Source organism: Dendroctonus ponderosae, unplaced genomic scaffold (genome assembly GCF_020466585.1).
Source record: "Dendroctonus ponderosae isolate FM_Combo_2020 unplaced genomic scaffold, Dpon_F_20191213v2 Dpon_F_20191213_1, whole genome shotgun sequence".
Lineage (NCBI taxonomy): Eukaryota > Metazoa > Arthropoda > Insecta > Coleoptera > Curculionidae > Dendroctonus > Dendroctonus ponderosae.
In genome coordinates, this window is record NW_026017110.1 from 48,104,000 (window position 1) to 48,124,581 (window position 20,582).

Sequence of the window (20,582 nt, forward strand, 5' to 3'; positions counted from 1 at the left end):
GAATTTAATAGGAAACAAAATCGAACGGGAAGGAATCTGGCAACACTGTATCACAGATTCTGTGATCTGTGGCCGTGTGTCAGTAAGTTGACAATACGAAACTAGTCGTTTTCAGCGGATAGTTATTTGCTATTCTTGCCCAATAAAACTATAAAAAATAAGTTACATTAATTGCAACACGATAAGCATCTAATTTCAGTCTTTTAGGTGTTGCAATATAGAAATTGGGCAATTTTGAGTTGAAGTTTGCCCAAAATTTCACGTGAAGTGTCCACCCTGATGGTTCCGAGCTGTTTAGTGAAACCACAGCTCTTCAATTAAGCCCAGCCAAATTGTCGTCCTCCTATTACAATGGCAAGCACCTCCAGATATGACGCAAATAAGGTGTGTTGTTCCTCTCATCCCGAGGCCCCCCTTATCGAAGATTACAGGGCTGGAGATCAGATATGCTCAGAATGTGGTTTGGTGGTTGGCGATCGAGTAATCGACGTGGGATCAGAATGGAGAACATTCAGCAATGAGAAAAGTGGAGTTGATCCGTCCCGTGTTGGTGGACCAGAAAATCCGCTATTAGGAGGCTCAGATTTGACGACAATGATTGGGCCTGGACGGGGCGATGCCAGTTATGATACTTTCGGAGTGGCACGCTATCAGAATCGTCGGACAATGAACAGCTCTGACCGAGCCCTGATCAACGCATTTAAAGAAATCAATGCAATGGCTGACCGCATTAATTTACCTAGAACGATCGTAGACCGAGCGAACAACTTGTTCAAACAAGTCCACGATGGCAGAAACTTAAAAGGGCGTTCAAACGATGCAATTGCATCTGCTTGTTTATACATAGCTTGTCGGCAAGAGGGAGTGCCCCGGACATTCAAGGAAATTTGTGCAGTCAGCAAGATCAGTAAACGAGAGATTGGACGATGCTTCAAGCTGATCTTAAAGGCTCTGGAAACATCAGTGGATCTAATAACCACTGGCGACTTTATGTCTCGATTCTGTTCGAATCTAGGACTACCCAACATGGTCCAAAGAGCGGCCACACACATAGCGCGGAAAGCTGTGGAACTTGATATAGTACCAGGTCGTTCTCCAATTTCAGTTGCAGCTGCTGCCATTTACATGGCCTCCCAAGCTTCAGAGGACAAACGGAGCCAGAAGGAAATTGGAGATATCGCTGGCGTTGCTGATGTTACCATCAGACAATCGTACAAATTAATGTACCCGCATGCAGCCAGTCTATTCCCGCCTGACTTCAAGTTTGCTACTCCCATCGACCAGCTGCCACAAATGTAGAATTGAGAATTGTTTTTAATTAAAGTACCTTTGACCAATTATAATTAGGGCATAAACATATTAACATTTAGAATGGGTTTAATTATATTTGTAAATTAGGTAAATAGTTGGGACAAGGTCCCTAATAGTGTAACTACCTGCTAAGTTTGAACTTGACCAGCAGGCTCTTTCTTGTATTGAATTTGATTTAATTAAATAAATTGAACCTCAACTGTTATTAAATATCTCTTTTTAAAATGCTGACCGAAACTTTAACATCCCCAACTATTATTCAAATAGATAACCACTACGAACTACCTACTACAACTATTACGAAAAGCTCGTCAAAAGTAATAAGTTGCTATTTTGAAGTTTTTTATTTGGAGAATGTATTGTTAGCTTACTTCCAAAAATTATCAGTTAGATGAAAAAGCTTCTTCGATTTGGTCCTTTTATTCTCCGTTACGAGCAACAATATGAACACAAACGGATTAAAGCTGTAAGAAAAAGTGGTTATTAGTAAATAAGAGCATTTTAAAGAGTTACCTGTTTTACCTGAAAAAAATTATTTGAGCAAAATAAGTACCTAAATGAGATAATAAAATATTAATAGTTTAACGCTGCAAAAAAATGATTAAAAATTCTACAAATACATAGAAAACAAAAACAAGTGGGCTAATTCATTTAAAGAAAACCGAAATATAAAATCCGCTAAAAGCTCTATAAATTCAAAGAAAAACTACAACGCCTGGTTGCCATAGAGTTGACGCTGACCGGATCCAGATGGCTGAAATTCCCTAAAACTTAGATTTTTCCTCAAAAATACTCAATGCTCTGGCTTAAATTTAGAAGAACAGACGCAAGTCCGGTTATAATCTTGATCTGGACCACTTAAAGCCTGAAGGGTGCTGGAGAGCAAAAAAACGGGAATAATCGGACGGATCCTGTCTGCTGAAAATTTTTAGCGCGAATGTTTCTAAAAAATCACTGGTAGTGTGTGAAATTTGGAAAAAAGGCGCAAAATCGCTTAAAACGCTATCCGCTAGACCTCAGAACTCCTCAGAACATCTCTGAACTATCAGCGCTAGACCATCACAAAGTAATAAAAAATATATTCACCTATCTTTAGGTAATTTAGTCTGGATTCTGTGCTATATTTTTTTTAAATTTGAAACAGCAAAATTCAAGTTTACCGCAAAAAACAATAATTATTTAAATTAAATTAGAAATTAAAAAGTGTATTTCACAGCAGAACAAACTCGCTTTATATTTAAATTTAAATTTTTCAAGTAAAAAGCTTCCACAGTAGGAAACCTGACTAGTTAATGTCGAAAAACTCAGTGAAAATTATTTGCGATTCAAAAAATCGAGCGGTATTATTAATTATCCGAAAACCGCTTTAATTAGGGTATAAATCACAAAGAAAAGCTAGTAACAAAATTGTGAGAGTTCATATAAGCGCAGAAAATTCTCTTGAAGAAAACCTCATTCGCAAACGTATTAAATATGATTTAAAATTTGAAAATGAAAAAAACCTAGCCAGAATCCAGAATCTCCCTCGTCCCCCCCCCCCAGAATGTTCCTCGGTGAATAAATATGACGAGCAATAATATAATAAAACACAAGTCAACAATATGGAAGACAAAAGTTCTACATCTGCATGGCAGCCAGGAGAAAAGTAATGCCAAACTTACTCAAAGCTGATACATTAAAAAAAAGTGATTTGAGGTACAAAAAGCAGCCCGAAAGCTAAATGGTTTGGCCAGGATCACACGCAACGTTTCAACGTGCCTCCAATAATGCAATAAATAGCAATAAACAATAAAAACGGAATTATTCGGACGGATCCCAGCCCCTAAAAATCCCTAATACGAATCGTTTAGCCAAAAAAAAAGTGTACATTTTTAACAAACATGTGATCTAGGTAATCACCTCTGCGAAATGCATAATTATGCATTATACATACATCTATTATGCTATGCTGAAAAAAAAATTGGAAAAACAGCGCAAAATCTAAATAAGTTGGCCAGCGTCACTCACAGTAAAAGTAATGCTAAACTTACCGAAAGCAGCATTGATCCACCTGGAGAAAAAAAGAAACATCTGTATTATTATATAAACTCAGTCGAAAATCCAGTGATTTGATTGAAAAGAAAAATAAATAGGAGACTGAATAAAACATTAAATGTTTCTTGAAAACTCATCTCAGTTCAAGTTAAGGGTTCTAGATTAATAATCCTTCTTACCTGTTTTTTGAAAACTACCCGATTCCACCCGAAACCCCAAAAGCACACAGTACAGGAACACACAAAGAGAATCCACACAAAGTTGAAAATAAATGTGAATTACATTCAGCAATTAACAGGTGAGATGGTCAACCGTTCGTGCCTAAATGGCAGTAAATTCGTACTTTTATCCCGTTTATCAACAACTTACATAATGATAGAATCGTTTTGTTCGCTGGTCTTTTGGGTGATTCATTGTATTGCTATGCTGTTCGATTTCAGTTTTTTTTCTTATTGACAATTTTCTATAAATTTCCAGTCCGCGATCCAACTGGTTTGGATATTTAGCGTAAACAAAGTTGCTTTCACGGGTAAAAATCAACAAACATCGATCGCCGTTAATGGGGCGACTTTTGTATGCTAAATTAAAAACTCGCCCTCCGATCAATCGTTTGCTCAATTGTCATTTGCCGTGAATTTTGTGAATGGTTCACTTTGATTGCACTATTTAGAGCGACGGAAAATCCGCACTTTTACTCAAAAGCAACGTCATATTTGAGTCACAATTATATATCCAAAAGAAAAAATCTAAGGACAATTACCAGACCCATAAAAGCTTCTAAAAGTTCAGAGAGTTTCAGTTAGAATCCATATTTTCTCCAACTTGTATTGAAATTTAAAACTTTTCTCAATTTTACATTTCGGTAAACCGCAGGGCTATCTTCAAAAAATCACAACTCCATAACAAAGGGCTTCAAACAATTGCGGTTTGTGTTGCTTTTGAGAGTTCAAAGTAATAAAAATTAATGAATGACTACAATTAAATTCATGATTGAAAAAGATGAACCGTTTTTTCAGGCATAATCAATGCAAAACAGGTTTTTTTTCAGTTGACACGAGAACCCAATCAGCATGAAGTAGATGGGTTCAAATTCCCATTCCACAATCCGCTTAATTAAGCAATTATCTTAACATAAATTGATGCACAGAACAAAATTGATAATTGTGTGGTACGTTAACGTAAACAAACATTAAGAATGCCCGTTTACATTCTCTGAATCGCAATATTCAAGTACGCAGGTATGCAAAACAGGCTCCAACGAAATTCGAGCTCTTTGGAAAGCTTAGTGATGAAAATTTAAATTACAGCAGGACTTCGCCCCTAACCAAGCTCTGGAATTCAACATTGCAAAGTTCTAATAACAGTAAATAAAACAGTGGTTTTGGTTTAATGTCATCACTTTTTGGCTACAAAAATTGCAATTTAATCAGCGCTTCATCCATCTTGTGACCCTTGATGGTTCAAAATATTATTTCTCAACTACGGATCAAAGTTCCCGAATAAGAAAACGGTGATAAGAACGATTTTGGTTTCATGAAGAAGCAGAAGCTGAAAGCTCTTCAAATGTGTGGAGCGTGCCAAAATTGCCAACTAGTGCTAAAAGGGGCAAAAAGGCAAACCATTTGCTCTTTAAAAATCAAGAAAATAACCGATTTTCAATGTTGTAAAGCGTGCAAAATTCTCCTGAGTAAAATCACTATATCCAAATCCGATAGAACTGGTGCAAAAAAGGATTTAGGATTTTTTGCCTAAATTTTAATAATCAAAAATGTGGGTTCAGTGGAACTGCGAACGTTCGGGACAATTCGCAAACATTCAATTGTACAACCTGAATTATTTCGGGCTCTTTTCAAATTTCTATCGCTAACTAGAATCAGACTAAAAACCGATTCGTTATTTTTATAAATATTTTCGAACGGTTCAGAACTTCATTTGCAAAATGTATTCACTTTACATCTGAGTGTAATAATAATTTGGATCTTTGCATTGTAGCGACCGCAATTTTTGGCTAAATTGTGCTAAATTGACATTTTCCACCTGTAATTTTTTTTATTTGTTGCAGTTGGGGGTGCAAATCAGTGCAGGACGTCGCTCTCTGAGTGGCCTCTAAAAATGTGGTTTGCAACTTTCAAATTTGAGCAACTCAAGCACTGATTCGAAAGTTTTTACGTATAAGAAATTGAGATTTATATAGTGCTTTGCCTCTCTGGAGATTTAGGAATCTTCTAAATATCAAGCACTTTAATCCTATGTGACGCTTTCAGCGTAACCAAGACTTTTCAAGGTGCTGATTCAAAATTGTGATTGTGTGCCTTTGAGGAATCTTGAACAAAGCTGCCATTCTTTTCCGTTAAATAATTGGAAATTTACTAAACATCCTCAGTCTAATTCTAGCTAATGACCGATGCAATAAACAAAAGATTAGAATTAATTAGCAGAACAAACTCTTCTAATCTCTCATGCATCCAAAGTCATCGAACATTAACGTATATCAAATCGCGATTGCCTAAATCGCAACAATCATCATCAACATGAAGCTTACATGCGTCAAACGTGCGATTTATAAATCGGCATTAATGGTTAAAATAAGTTGATTTCTCGGGTAAAGATAAACAAACCTCGCCGTTCATCGGGCGACTTTTGAATGCTATTCGCAAAATATGCCATGATTTGTGAATGCTTCACTTTGATTGCCCTATTTAGAGTGAAAATTCGCACTTTTACTCAACTGCACGCTTTTCTTTAAAAATTCCTAACTTCCCGTTTAGAGCATGCAGCAACTTGAAACTTTCACACCCTATAGAAGACTCATCTGGTTTACAACGCTTAAATTTCCACTTCTATCGCGCTAAAGTCTAATTTTTGCCAACGGTTTGAGAACTGGGTTAAAAATATGCCTTCTTGTGCGTTGTTTTGTTGCAGCAATGTAGACGCAAGGCGCAAATTGTGTGTGAACGTTCGCGAATGTTTGCCGCGGTATTGCGTTGCGGTCTGGACGCACCTTAATACTCATTGCCCGCTCAAATTCAAACATATATTTTTTCTTAAACTAAACGAGGTACAAACATTTTATTTATCTGGCTGGAAAGAGCAGACTTTTTCCATATTTGGCAAAGGTTTTTCATAGGAAAGCATTATTTTACATAGGAAAGCAGTCCATAATTAATTATAACACTCAGTCTTAAATTGTTTTATTTGCTTTTACACATTCACCTACATCAGTTCAACTACTTTGCCTAAGTACAATTAGATGAATTGGGCTTTAGAATAAATCCAATTTTCTGCCTTGATGACCTTTTTGAAAAACACAGGGTGACCCAAGCTGGAGCATCAAAAATATGACACACCCCAGCTCACAAACAGCGAATTTGCCATTTCACTCACTGTTAAAATTGAAAAAATTGGCGCGCTCAAGTTTGGACCACCCTGTAGATTATGTAGGTATTTAACAGAAAAATTAATCACAATCTACGGTTACAGCCCCAATATGAGTGAAGCATTTGTATACCTACTGCATACAGTTTTACCTAAAGTTTGCTAAAAACTGTCTGTCTACTCTATACCGGGTGAGCGAAAATCTATCCATTCACCTGGTCGATTTAGAATGGCAACAAGTCCTTTGCTCAAGTGGACCGTGGCGGTGCAAATACCATCATTTAACTATGGATATAAAACCGCATTTCTGTGTCCTGCTAGTAGAATTATTCTTGATTTATCGGCGAATTGAAATAATGTTCCTAAAATCCTATGAATTATGTTCTAAAGTTATTATCTAAACAACCTCCGTTTTACTTGGTACGCTCGGACGTACAATTGTTTAAAACCCGCCTGGTAAAGACGGCTTTGCAAAATCCCCCAAATACCCCGTTTTTACCAGGAGGCGACATTAAAAGTCTTAGAATCTAACTAGAATAAGTCCTACAACCCTGTATTGAAACACTACAACCAATCAGTGAAACTTGCTGGCTAAGTATTGCTAAAACCTCGCTTTTTTTCTTCTAGAAATAGAGCGCTCGTATACACAGTGCAGCCGCTTAATTAATTCGATGCCATTTTCAATGAGAATTTTTCGAGGATTGTCTATTTGTCTTAATTTGCTTAAATTTGCTAAATCTTATTTTAAGTATGTTTGTTCACACAACAACAACAACAACAACAACAATTTGATCCTTGGCAATTATTGGACATCAAACACTGTTTAGTGTCTGATGATGTACTTAACAGCGACGGTGAGCCTTGACTAACAACAACAGTACGACTAGTCGATCGAATTACCGCTAAACACTAAAATTGCATTATTGTACTGAAAAATACATTGAAACCGATTCGGCAGTTGATTTTTCTTTTTCTTCACTAATTCATTAATTTCTTACTTTATTATTAAGCCCTCAATTAATTAATTAACTAATTAATACTAAAACACAGTACAAATATTGGCAGCTTAATGGCTTATTATTCATTTTGCAACAGTGAAGTTTTTCTACAATAAGGTTGTGTTGCAACAATTCAAGCTCGTTTACAAATGGGCGCTCTAACAAGCTCTAAACACCAAAATTTTCAAACAATAAAATTGATGTGTAGAAATATAGAATATTCTCTGCGACCCGACTACACACACGTGACGATTAAGCGTAATATGTATGTTATTAAAATAATATTTTTTCGATAAAAAAATATAATTTTAAGACACGCTCAGGTGATGCGAAAGTTCTCTAAAATACAAATGTGTGGTTGAGTTGGGGTCGATTCTTATACAACGGTGGCACCATCAAGGATTCAACAATCTTTTACAGTGAGCGCAAAGGGGCTTAGTAGGTGTATATTTTTTTGGTTCTCCCTGCAAATTTTCAATTTTTATTCCCGATATGACTAGGAGTGATGCAGAAGAACCATATTCATCTCTTGAAAATCATTTAAAAAATTGCCAGTTTTTCGGCCCTTTGGATTGTTGTGGAGTGACATTTTTTCCCGACGTTTCGCAAGCGCGAGTGGCCTGCATCTTCAAAGGTTGTTTTTGAAAAACTCATCAGTTTCATCTCTAATTTCAATGGATATAGTTATTTTTCAACAAGTTTCGCCTGGAAATTCACTGATTCAATCGCAACTGAAATCAATCAAGCAGAATTTCAGATCTGAGATGGAGTTTGAAGAACCTAATTTTCTCCCAGTAGAGGCAACTTGTGAAAACCCAAGAAGATGAAACTACAGAAATTGTAGACCATCGTGCAAGCGCTCAAGAAAAAACACTGAAGATAGTTTCCCTCAGAAACGTTTAAAACCAGTTCACAAACTCAGAATCTGCCGCTCAATCGAAAGATGCTAACCAAGAAAAGTTTCTAGTTTATATCAAGTTGTATAATTATTTAGTAATTTATATATCAAATTGTATTTTGCGCGCACTGGAAAAAAGTAAATTTCCCGTTCTTTCTAATTGAAACAAAGGCATTTTTCAATGACTTGCAGTTATTTTTTCTGTAAATCAGACAAATTTAAAAAGGGCACAATTCAGCCAAACGCAAATGGTTTTGGTCGCAACGGCTTAAAAACTTTAAACTTCTCTTAATTAAAGATTAAGTTCAAACAGTTTTTAAGTTTCTAGAAAAACTAAAAAGTTTTTTTGAAAGTTGGAAAATTCTTCAAAACATGCACAAAATCAAATAGGTCAAAGACAAACGAGAATACAGGCCGCGCACACTGTAAAAGCGTTAAATCTATTGCCAGCTGATCAGTTTGCTGATTTTCTTCAATTCCATGTTCTCAATTAAGACCTTAACCGAACCCGAACTTTAAAAATCGTGCCAGAAATTTACCAAAAAACTGGTGTTCATCTCTCAATCTCATTCATTTATTGTTTGCGTTGTTTACTTTTATTATTCTTCTTTTGTTTTTAATTTGCAAAACTTTGCTTTTAAAAATTTTGTAGAAAACATTAGTTGCAATTGCTTAGTTTGAAATCGTGGTAGAACATTAATTCGAATAGACGAAATTAGTACAAAAAGAAACAAGAAATGTAATATTATTATTTGTAGATAGTTTAAAAAAGCACAGACCGAAAACCGTTAAAAACAAAGACCGAACTGGAAAAATTAACGAAAAATAAGCCGATTGATTAAAAATCTTCCAGGCAAGGTAGAATATTTAGAAAAAACCTACCTTACAAAGCTATTTAAAGCCGAATTAGAAAATCGAGTAAGCAGTTAACGAACAGAAAAATTTCCTAAATTACCCCAAATAAATGTTTTCATTCTGATTCCATAGCAATTGAAATCACCAATAATGAACTGGACTTAATTTAGCTAGCTAATCAAGCTAGAGAAGAAATTGAAGCAGAATATCAAATCTGAGATGGAGTTTGAAAAACCTGATTTTTTCCCAATGGAGGCAACTTGTGCAAACCCAAGAAGATGATATTCCAGAAATTCTAGACCATCGTGAAGCCGCTCTACAAAAAACACTGTAGATATTTTGTCCTCAGAAACGTTCAAAACCAGTTCACAAACTCAAAATCTGCCGTTCAATCGGAAGATGCACAACAAGAAAAGTTCCCAGTTTCAAATGGATTCTAATTGAAGATCAACCCACACACTTTTACTGGAAGCAGCTACGCATTAAAAGCTTTTACTGGTGGCACACAGAAGAACTGGACCCCACAGACTTTTTAAATAGAGCAGCTCAAGATCAGCGTGTTCTACGCTGCTTACAGGACTAGCCAATGACACATTTAAACTGATTGATCCATGGAAAGCAAAGAAAACTTTGACAAAAGAGCTGAGGAAAACGAGGAAACTTTCCAAGCAACGGTGAAGTATGAAGAAGATACTGATGAAGAATTCGTAGACGCTGTAAAAGTGAAGATGATCATGTCACTGTAAACCTAATCATGTCACTGTAAAATCTGTTGAGAATCTTGATGGAAACCACCCGGTACAGCGGCGTTCCCTCAAATTATCAGAATGAAGAGCTTGCTCTAGATGAAAGCAAACAGCACACTTTTCCGGGTTCCAGTCGGTTCATTTCACTTAGAACAAGCGGTCCAAGCCTGAACACGCCCTAACATAAATCTGTACATTATTGTTAAAGCTTAAAATTACCAAAAGCTATTTCCTCTAGCGAAAAAGTTATAGAAAATATGTTCTCTTGTTTCTGCCAATGTTCATTTGTGAGTGCGATCACAATACAATACATGTACTAGTCATAAAATCCTAACTGGCCTGAATAGATTGGATCTCTTAGGCTGTCAGTCCAGGGGCCATGCTCCTTCCATCGTAGGCGATCGGTTCTCCGCAAAAATCCGGCTGTTCCTGAGGAGGATAATCAGCAAAAGGGAGCTCGTTTCCAGAGCTTAAACCCCGGTGTTGTTCGATATGTACGAAACAGTGGTATCGGTAATCGGTGGGCCTTTTTTCGAGGAATTGTTGTTGTAAAAGTGCGAAGATTTCCGCATGCTGGTGGAGGAGGACATCATGGCTACGGTTTCGTAGTAGCGCAGCCTGCCGCAGCATTTGCGGCTTTTGATGATCTGCACGAACCCTTTGCGGTACTTCTTGTTGAAGAACGCATACAAAATCGGGTTAATGCAGGAGTTGGAGGCGCCCAGCCATTGGGCGATGGGCGTGGCGATCGGCAGAATATCCTCCTCCCATTGCTCGATCTCTCCGCCCAGCTTGATCCGGGCAAAAATCGCGTAGAGCGGCAGCCAGGAAATCACAAACAGAATAACGACAGCCACCAGCATCTTCACCACTTTCACTTTGGACTTCTGCTGCATCCGTTCCATCTGGGCGTCCTTTGTGTCGGTGGGAATGTGGCGCTTCCACACCTTGATGTAGATCAGCACGTAGCACATGGTGATGAGAATCATCGGCAGAATGTAGCCGAAGCCGAAATTCACCATCAGGAAGTAGAAGGAGCCGTCGATTGGATCAGTCCAGACCTCCATGCAGAGCTGCACTTCGGGCACGTCGCTATAGATGCGCACCATGTCGAAGACAATCGCCCACGGAACGGTTATGGTGAGGGAGACGCACCAGATCAGCATGATCATGATCCGGGCGCGGCCTTTGGTGATTTGGCACTTCAGCGGCCACCAAATCGCCAGGAACCTGGAACAGAGACAAAGTCCTCAAGAAGGGCCAAATGCTGCAAGCCTTTCAGCCGGACGTTTTGCAAATAAACCGTTGATTGGCTAAATTTGTGTTTCACTCGCGCGACGCGACAGAATCGTGCTGGATGTGGGTCAGGAATTGCGGATCATTGCAGGAGAAATACAGAAATCCTGTCTCTAAGGAATTTAAGGAGCAAGGCTCTAAATTCCATATCGAAGGATATCTTTTAGACAGAATGTTTGCAGTACTGCCCTAATGCTCGCTTTCGGTTTTTGTTAAAGTTTTATACCATTTTTCTCCCAATGACCTCCCAGGCTGCCAAGTTTTTGCCGCAAAAAACGTCTACTGATTTAAAGACTAACATGCCCGTTTTAAGGGTCAAAGCCCTGAGGTTTTTTCGAATATGCAAAAGGTTTGAATATTTTAAAATGTTTTGAACAATTTAAAGAAAAAAAATTAGGGCCCATTGAAGAAAAAACCCTACAATTTGTAAATATAAACGATTCTTTGTCGAAATCCTTTTTACGACTTCTGCGGCTTTTTTCAAGAGTTTACAAGACACCAATTTTCATATGTTCAATTAAAAATTCCTTTGTTTACCACTTTTATTTCGCGCTATCAGTACCTGAGCCTGCTCAAAAAATCAATATTTTTTATCCACAATTGACGCAAATCTTCAGCCTTTTTGAGCAATTTTAGGTTGCATTATTACCCAAAAGGAACTTAAACAAAACACAGTGAATAATATCAAGAAGACAAACAAACTCATAAACAAAGTGTTGGTTGTTATTAAAAAGTCAATACTTTAATTAAAATTGACAACAATGCGTTTTTCAGCAAAACACATTATTGACTGGGGATCCAATTGCGAAACTAAAAAATGTAACAAACAAATAATTCCCATAACTAAATCATTTGGTGGCGGTTGGAATATCAAGTCGTATTTTGCACGCATTGGAAAAAATTCAATTTCCCGTTCTGTCTGATTGAAAATATGATAAAAGCCGCACGTAAAAACCGACTTTATTCAAATTTAATTAACAAAAAAACTCACCAACAAGGATTGAAGAAAAATGGCATTTTTAAATGACTTGAAGTTATTTTTTCTCGCGCAAAAGGGCGCAATCAGCCAAACGCAAATGGTTTTGGTCGCAACCGGTTAAAAACTTGAAACTTCTCTAAATAAAAAATGAAGTTCAAACGTTTTAAAAAGTTTTTAAGTTTCCAGAAAAACTAAAAAGTTTATTTGAAAGTTGGAAAATGCTTAAAAAAATGCAAAAAATCAAATAGGTCAAAGGCAAACGGGAATACAGGAAACGCACAATAAGAAATAAAACAATAACACTGTAAATCTATTGCCAGCTGCTAAGTTTGCCGATTTCTTCAATTCTATGCTCTCAATTAAGACGTCAGCCCAACCAAACTTAAAAAATCCCGCCAGAAATTCACCAAAAAACTGGTGTTGTGATGTCAATTTATTGTTTTCGTTGTTTACTTGTATTGTTCTTTTTTTGTTTTTAATTTGCGTGACTTTTTCGCTGATTTTGTTTCGAAAGCATTAGTTGAAATTGCTTAGTTTGAAATAGTGAGACATTAATTCGAATAGACGAAATTAATACAAAAAGACACAAGAAAATTAAAAATACCATTTGAAGATAGTTTAAAAACACACATCGAACGGGAAAAAATAATGAAAAATAAGCCGATTGATCAAAAACTTGCGAGGCAAGGTAGAATGTTTTGCAAAAACCTGCACTAAAAAGCTATTTAAACCCGAATTAGAAAGTTGAGCAAGCATTTAACGAATAGAAAAATTTCCCAAATTACACCAAATATTTTTTTTCGAAAAAACACAGACAAGGAAGAACAACTATTTGAAAATTCGGTCGAACCAGAACCTGCAAGGAAATGAACTGATTTAAAAAATGCTGCCATTTTTAGGCAATTTAAAGGTAAAAATGGGTTTAACAATGTAGTTATTTAACGCAGCAAAAATCAAATAAGGTAGAAGCAATTGAAATTAGAAACCCAAAAACGAAGACACTAAAGAGCGCAGCACATAAACAGCAGGTAAATTTACCGTAAGAATGATTAAAAAATTTGACAAAATAAATAGCGAAAAACACAGTTATAAAAACCTACAATGTTCATAAGGGCTTTCGATTGAAAAACCCGAAATACAAGGAGTTTTATGAATGTTTGATGGGGAAAAAACCGAATCCCGTTTGCACTTGCGACACTAAGTCCGAACGTAAAAATTACTTATGCACGGTCTGGCAAAGAGTATTAAAGGAAAATTATTTAAATGGGACATAAATAAAGAGGAGCGGCGACATCAAGGCCGAAAAGCGGGTCTTTTTCCTGCAGAATGGGGGCTCCAAATTAGCCTCATTAAAATATCGTATTCAATTTTAAAAGGCACAGTTTTCACAATTAAAGCGCCCCCCATTGAAACCGAACTGGTTCAGGGTTTTCGGGGAAACTTTGGCTTCTTCTCGGCTGGTAAAAGGGAAAAGAATAAAAAAAAAACGGAAACCCAGTTGTCAGCGACAAGTTTAAATCAGAGTTTCTGCTGGCGAATTATTCTTTCGCGTCAACTGTTTGACTGCAACTAATAACTCAGACTGGCTAATAATGATAAATCCCATGACCCACATTGCATTTTCAAGTGTGCACTTGTCACGCTAAATTGAATTAAGCCTTAAGAAAAAAAACAAGTCCAATCAATTGAAACAACATTTACAAGGGCAAGGTTGATGGCGCTTTAGACAAATGTTCTCTCATTTTTCCACTGCCTCAATTTAAACACCGGAGGATTTGCATAAACGTGGACACCAGGATCATCCATCATCCATAGCTTGTTACCTTGACTCAGATTTATTTTCTGACCGATTAAACAATTGAGTGGCGCTAAAATAGCCGATGGAAATTCGGGCCCGCACAAACTCTCAACTCCCATTTTTCCTTCAAGTGAATGGCTGGCGATTGGCGAAGGAAAAACGAAAATTTACAATGTTTTTCTAGGTCATTACTAAGCTGATTTTTTGAACAATCGTGGCTTTCAAGCAATATTTTTGACCCATGATCGGCTGATTGTTGAAAATACCGTAAATTATCTTTTGTAATACCACGCAGTACCTTGACTTTATTATTATTTGCGGTGGATTTCTATGCCATAAGTTTAAATTGGGTTTATCTGGTCAAAGATGCTTATAATCTACCGAGATTTTGATTGAGATGTGAGGAAAACATCGCTAGTTTTACTAGGTTTCTTTAGCTTTTTTTACATTGATTTATTATTTTAGAATTCGCCAATTTTTCCGAATTCTTTAGTTATTTCTTCGACCGCCAATTGCTGTGTTTTTATTCGTGTTTGTTCTTGTTTATTTTATCGAATCTTGCTTTCGCCTCTGGCTGTTCTTTTTCAATCATTACAGTTTGCGTAATTCTTTATAGTTTTCTTGATTTCATTCACTTGTTTATTAGAAAATTTACTTCTCGAATTAAAATTTACTTCCTACGCTCTTTAGTGTTTTTTCTGTATGGAATTTCTGTCTTTCTAGTTTCGCTTGTTTTTTCTTTATTTAGTCGTGATACTTCATTTTTGCTTTAAATTTCAGAAGTTTTAGCATCTGTCCATTTCCTTGCAAGTTTTTCGACTTTTTCGACCAGTTTGTGTCTTTCCCAAATTTTGATTGTTTTTTAAATTAATGAATTTCACTTAAGTACTATTATTTGGTGCTATTTTGAAAATTAGACATTGCTCTATTAAGTGTATTTTGTATTTCTCATCTCCCATTTCCTGCCCATGTTTTTGTCATTTATTCGATGTATTCTTCCATCTGTTCAATTGTTAATACACTTTCGTATTCAGCATTAAATTATTTAATTTCGTAAGTTTGTTTTGATCTGAAATTCGTTCAATTTGAGTGAGTTTCCAAAAGGAATTTGCTGTTTTTGTATTAATTTTGTTTGTTTTTATTGATGTAAGTTACTGTTTTAAGTACGATTTCAAGCAAAACAAGTGCAAACGAACCAGCGAAAAAAGTCAAGCAAATCCAAAATAATGACAAACAGCAAAAATATCAAGTTGACAACAAAACAATAGTTTATTTGCATTAATATTGCTATTATTTTTGCTATTGTTTTAGTTTGTTTATGGTCTTCTGATTGTTTTCCCCATAATTCTTTCGACTGTCACATTTGAGAGCTTGGAACTGAAAACAATCAGATAACTGTTTAGCTGGTAATAGATTGGGCACATTAGCAGGATAGTGTTTTGCTTCTGCGTGCGCTTCCTGTCTGCTGGTTTCACTTTGTCCTATTTAATTTTTGGTTCTTTTACATAAATTTTTTAGTTCCTAATACCTTTGTCAGTTGCGCTGCTTCCTTTCTTCGCGTTGCTTCATTTTTCATTAAGCACACGCAATCTCTGAGCGATTTCGTGCGAATTTATTGACATTGTTAATGGACAATAATCGAAGGAAATCGTACCAAGTGGGTACCATGAAGAGTGACTTTGAAATTTCAATGACCGTTTTCGACTAGGAAGAACCGGCTTATTGGCTTTTGTTGACTGATTCAAGATACTCGAAACTTTACTAAGACAAACACACTCACACATACACAAGGCGAATTTAATTAACAAGGTCGAAATTGGGCGCGTCCGCATAATATTCACGCAACACGGAAGGATTGGCCAGGTTTTTTTCCGAATCTGTCGGACCCAAATCGGTATAAAAGGGAGGGCTTTGGCCATTCAAAATTATAATTTGACCACACGTCGAGTAATCCACACTTCTATCCCAGCAACATGTACAAGTTTGTAAGTATTTTTTTTTTGCTTTTTTGGTTATTCAACGGTTCAAACGGGGAAATCATTTAATTTCCTCTCCAGTTGGTTCTTGCCGCCACTTTGGCTTTCGCCTCAGCTGGAATCATCCCCACTGCCGTCGTCTCTTCCCATGGAACCTACCATAGGAGCGTGGAGGCTCAGACCATCGTGGACCCACCCCAAGTGAAAACCATCATCGAACAAGCCCCCATTGTCCATGCCGCCCCTGTAGTGCAAGCCGCCCCCGTTGTCCTGAAAGCCGCCCCAGTGGTCGCCCATACTCCAGCTGTAGTAACCGTGTCCGGTCCTGAAGTGCGCAAATCCGTCCAGGCCACCAACATTGTCCACCCATCCAGCGCAGTTGTCCATGCCGCCCCCGTAGTTGCCGCCCCTTCATTAGTTGTAGCTAAGGCCGCCCCTGTAGTCCACGTGGCCGCTCCCGCCCCAGTGGTTTACTCTGCCGCCCCCGTCGTGCATGCAGTTCCTCAAGTATACGCTGCCGCCCCTTTGGTTGCCGCCCATTACTAAGTGACTTTGTAATAACTGAGTAGGAAAGTAAACCAATTGGAAAACATTACAGATTTTTGTGTTTCTTCATCCAAACCCTCTAGGGCTCTAAACAGGGCTTTGCCTCTTTCTAAGGCGCCGCCCTTTCAACAGCTTCGAAAACTGTTACTTTTGTAATGGCATAAAAGCGAAGAACCTTTTGGAAGCTGCCACATAAAATCTGTTTTTGCCTCCAGTTTTTTGTGTCCAGTTTACCAGAAGCAAAAACTGTGTTTTTCAAGCCACTTTTTCCAAAAACATTGAACAAAAGCAGTTTAAATGGCTTAGGAAAGTCCAAACGTTGATAGCAAGAAAACGGTTTAAACTCCCCGACTAGACATAAGAAGACTTTCGACAGAATTTTCCTAGAGTTTTCTTTTAGGAGTAAAAAAAGCATCACCAAAACCGCGACAATTGTCGAACTACGATCGGTGTTTTGCATATAGAAGAGTTGCTTGATAAAACGGCCTTAAATATTAAAGATTTGTGATTAAACCTGCATTTTTTCACATTTCTTATAAAACTCGCAATAAATCTAAATTCGCCTTTAAATGGCTTAGGAAAGTTCAAATGTTCATATGTAGAAAACGGTTTTTAATACCCGACTAGAGACAAGGGGACTTTCTGTAGAATTCTCCCAAAGCTTCCTTTTGAGAGTGAAAAAATGAAGATTGCTCTGGTTCCACAGTTACCAAGTGGCTCAAATCCTCCCTAAAACCTCGAAAATTGCTTCACTAGTAACTTGCGAGTTTAAGAAAGTTCCTTGAATTTCTAAGGCGGTTTGAAGACACAGAATTGAAAAATTCCTTCTAAGCAACAAAATACCAACATGAATCCGTCACGCTTAGTCGCCACAGCGCCAGCCGGCATGATAAACAAATTAATATTGATCACGGGAAAAAAAATGAAAAAAACTCGGCGATTGCATGTTTTATGGCACCTAAACAGGCTTTTTTCGGTGCAAAACAAACGAAGCCTTAAATGAGCGAAACGTCAAGGTAGTGCGAAGCCAATGGCACGTTAAAGGCGACTAAGAGGGGCTATTTTTACCGCTATATATTCCTGGATACCAACCTGATCAGGTATATTCGTTCACCGTCTTCTCATCGAGTTAACTAGCCTGATCCAGCCAACATGTTCAAACTGGTAAGTTTTTCGCAGCCCGCAAAAGCAGCAGAACCCAAAAGTTTTCTTCAAATTTCAGATTATTTTATGCGCACTTCTGGCATGCGTTTCGGGGGCGGTTTTGCCCAAACCCCCTGCAGCCGTTGAGCAAAAGGGCGACTCGCCAGCAGTCAAAGAGCTGCCGCTTCGCCCCGAATCCAAACAGCCAGCCGGAGAAATTCACAAACCCTTAGAGAAGCTGGAAAAGGCGAAATCGGCCGAAGCCACCAAACCCGAGCAGAAATCCGCTCAGAAGGAAAAACCCGCGGCTCAGAAGCCGGAGGAGCAGGCACGTCGCGGCTCAGACACAGTGAAGCAGGGAAAGCGTGAAAATCAGAAGCAAAACATGCACTCAAAGTCCAAACCAGTCGAGGAGAAGAAGCCAGCTGAGAACACCAAGGAGCCTCTGAAGGCAGCTGAAGAAACCAAAGCAAAACCCGCTGAAAAGGGCCGCTAAACCCAAACACATTTTTAGATTTAGGTTTATTTATTTGCCTGTGCAGCTTTGTAAAAAGCATGTTCTATTTTATTTGCATAATTAATTATTTATTTTAATAAACGTGTTTTTATTGATTTGCTTGTATTGGATTCGACTTAATTAATCTGAACAGGATCGGAGGACACGCAGCGAGCAGAAAATTAATCAGACAAGTTCGTTTAGCATATTTTCAATGATCGCACATCTATTGAGGTTAACAAGGAGAGTTTTATAATGGATTATTATTGATTTAAATCCATCCGAAATGTACTTGAAGAGTATTGATGGTTTCAGCCAATGTTACGTAATGCATTGCTAAAGATCCAGCATCTCGAGATTAACGCAACAGAAAACAAATTTGTTTAGCATTTGAGGATTAGGCATCTTCTGATTATTTTTCAGTTTCTTCTTCTGGTTGGTCAGTTTCCTTCTTTTGCTGCTGCAGTGGCAGAGATAGAAGGGAAAGGGGAAAGTCGTTGCTTATAATCCACGCCTGTCCCCTCGACCTTCTGTCTCCAACCACTCGATTCTTCTAGTTCTGCTTAGTTTCTTCTATTCTAGACTTTAACCAGACGTAAAATAAACATCTAGATTTCGCTCTGAGTCCTTGAAGCTGGCGATTTTTTCGGTCTTTTTACAGCGCAAATAACTAGAGTAGATTTCTGGGAAGCTTAAAGCTTACACTAAATTTAACTCAGTTAAAAAAGTTGCCCCTTTACAAGGGTGTTTCTCACACCACTGGAAAGAGGAGACTTTGTTTTATGCGAGACGACAATTTAAATTCAATTGGATTTTTCACTGATTTTTTGCGATTTTTTTTGCAAGCGGCTGCATTTGCCCCTTAATGGCTACTTGTTGGAAAACGAGATTTAATTATGGATTTTTCGAATCACTTGCTGCTCCTCTAGAATCTAAACCCACCACTGGATACAGCAAACTTTCCTCTATAACTGTCTAAAATTTCAATCAAACAGGATTTTTAGGAAATGTTGGCCAATTTGCATGTATACACACATTACATACACAGAGATTTAATTATTTGGATTTGTCGAATTGTTTGTTACGCCACGGGAATCTGGTTCCACCACTATACCCATGGATATAAGACATATATAAGATATAATAACCATGGATATAACAACTTTTCTCTATAACTGCCTAAAGTGTCAATCAAATCGCGAGTTTGAAAATTCAATTGGATTTTTCACTGATTTTTTGCGATTTTTCTTACAAGCGGCTGCATACGCCCCTTAATAGCTACTTGTTGCACAAAAATATTTAATGATTTAGATAGGTCTTTCGAATCACTTGCTACGTCACTGGAATCTGGCTCCACCACTAGATAAAGCAAACTTTTCTCTATAACGACCTAAAATTTCAATGAAATCTAACTTTTGAGGAATTTTTGCCAAATTTATACACATCCGATTGCATGGGTTTTTCACTGGCAAACCTGCGCAAATTTGCTTTGAAAAAAAAATTTCCTCTAAAACCGTTCCAGTTATAAAAATGCCTGTTACGCTACCTGGAGTAAAAGTCTTTTTGGTTATAACTTCCAGAAATTTGAATGCAATCGAATTTTTCGCTGATGTTCTTTATGAATGTTTACACAAACTACCGATCTAATAGTGACTACTTTAAAAATTGGTCGAAAAAATAACTAATTTTTCGAAACCTCGCCCTCGCTGAAAGCCGTGTGTTATACCAATTGAAAGTCGAGGCGTTCCTCCAGCTATACGAGCTGAAAATTTAAATTTCACTGGCATTTTTGCTGATTTTGGGGATTTTTTCAGAAATTTCAGCATTGGTCTGAGTATTTTGAAAATTAATATTCAATGATGCATTTCTGAATGCAGGACCAACATAAAACGATGCTTGCTATTCGATTGGATACGTTGGACTTGTGTCTTTAGGTGCTGAAACTTAAAAAAATTTGGAGACTTTTGGCAAATTTTTATTCAACCTGTATGGGTTTTGTAAGACCAGCTGTAGTCAACATTATTTTTAAACGTTTATTGCTCTAGCCCTAACGCAGATGGAATCGTACTATTTGCGCGAATCAAAAAGACACTTTTCCTCACAAACCCTCAAAATTTGAAGACGATCAACC

The 20,582-nt window shown here is 37.4% G+C and overlaps 5 protein-coding genes across 5 annotated transcripts in view; 4 read left to right on the plus strand and 1 right to left on the minus strand.

Moving 5' to 3' along the window:
• The first annotated feature begins 66 nt into the window (after positions 1-66).
• Positions 67-1,516, plus strand: LOC109541453 (transcription initiation factor IIB). Its single transcript, XM_019910310.2, has one exon. It carries the CDS (start codon positions 352-354, stop codon positions 1,297-1,299), a length of 948 nt encoding a protein of 315 aa, XP_019765869.1. The 5' UTR covers positions 67-351; the 3' UTR covers positions 1,300-1,516.
• A 5,967-nt stretch (positions 1,517-7,483) lies between these two features.
• Positions 7,484-7,583, plus strand: LOC125505817 (the record flags this gene model as incomplete). The annotated part of the gene is given in 1 exon segment (XM_048670437.1): positions 7,484-7,583. A coding segment is annotated over 1 exon segment (64 nt), but the record flags the coding sequence as incomplete, so codon positions are not given.
• Positions 7,584-9,982: 2,399 nt separating this feature from the next.
• The window catches only part of LOC109541454 (neuropeptide SIFamide receptor), a 40,741-nt gene continuing 30,141 nt past the window's right edge, over positions 9,983-20,582 (minus strand). The window contains exon 3 of the mRNA XM_019910311.2: positions 9,983-11,447. Coding sequence (XP_019765870.1) covers positions 10,688-11,447 — 760 coding nt within the window. The 3' untranslated portion in view covers positions 9,983-10,687. The remainder of the gene's footprint in view (positions 11,448-20,582) is intronic.
• LOC109541456 (cuticle protein 16.5) lies at positions 16,167-16,858 on the plus strand. The gene is made up of 2 exons (XM_019910312.2): positions 16,167-16,275; positions 16,348-16,858. Exons 1-2 carry the CDS (start codon positions 16,264-16,266, stop codon positions 16,810-16,812), a joined length of 477 nt encoding a protein of 158 aa, XP_019765871.2. The 5' UTR covers positions 16,167-16,263; the 3' UTR covers positions 16,813-16,858.
• LOC109541457 (neurofilament heavy polypeptide) lies at positions 17,793-18,567 on the plus strand. Its single transcript, XM_019910313.2, has 2 exons — positions 17,793-17,976; positions 18,035-18,567. Exons 1-2 carry the CDS (start codon positions 17,965-17,967, stop codon positions 18,449-18,451), a joined length of 429 nt encoding a protein of 142 aa, XP_019765872.2. The 5' UTR covers positions 17,793-17,964; the 3' UTR covers positions 18,452-18,567.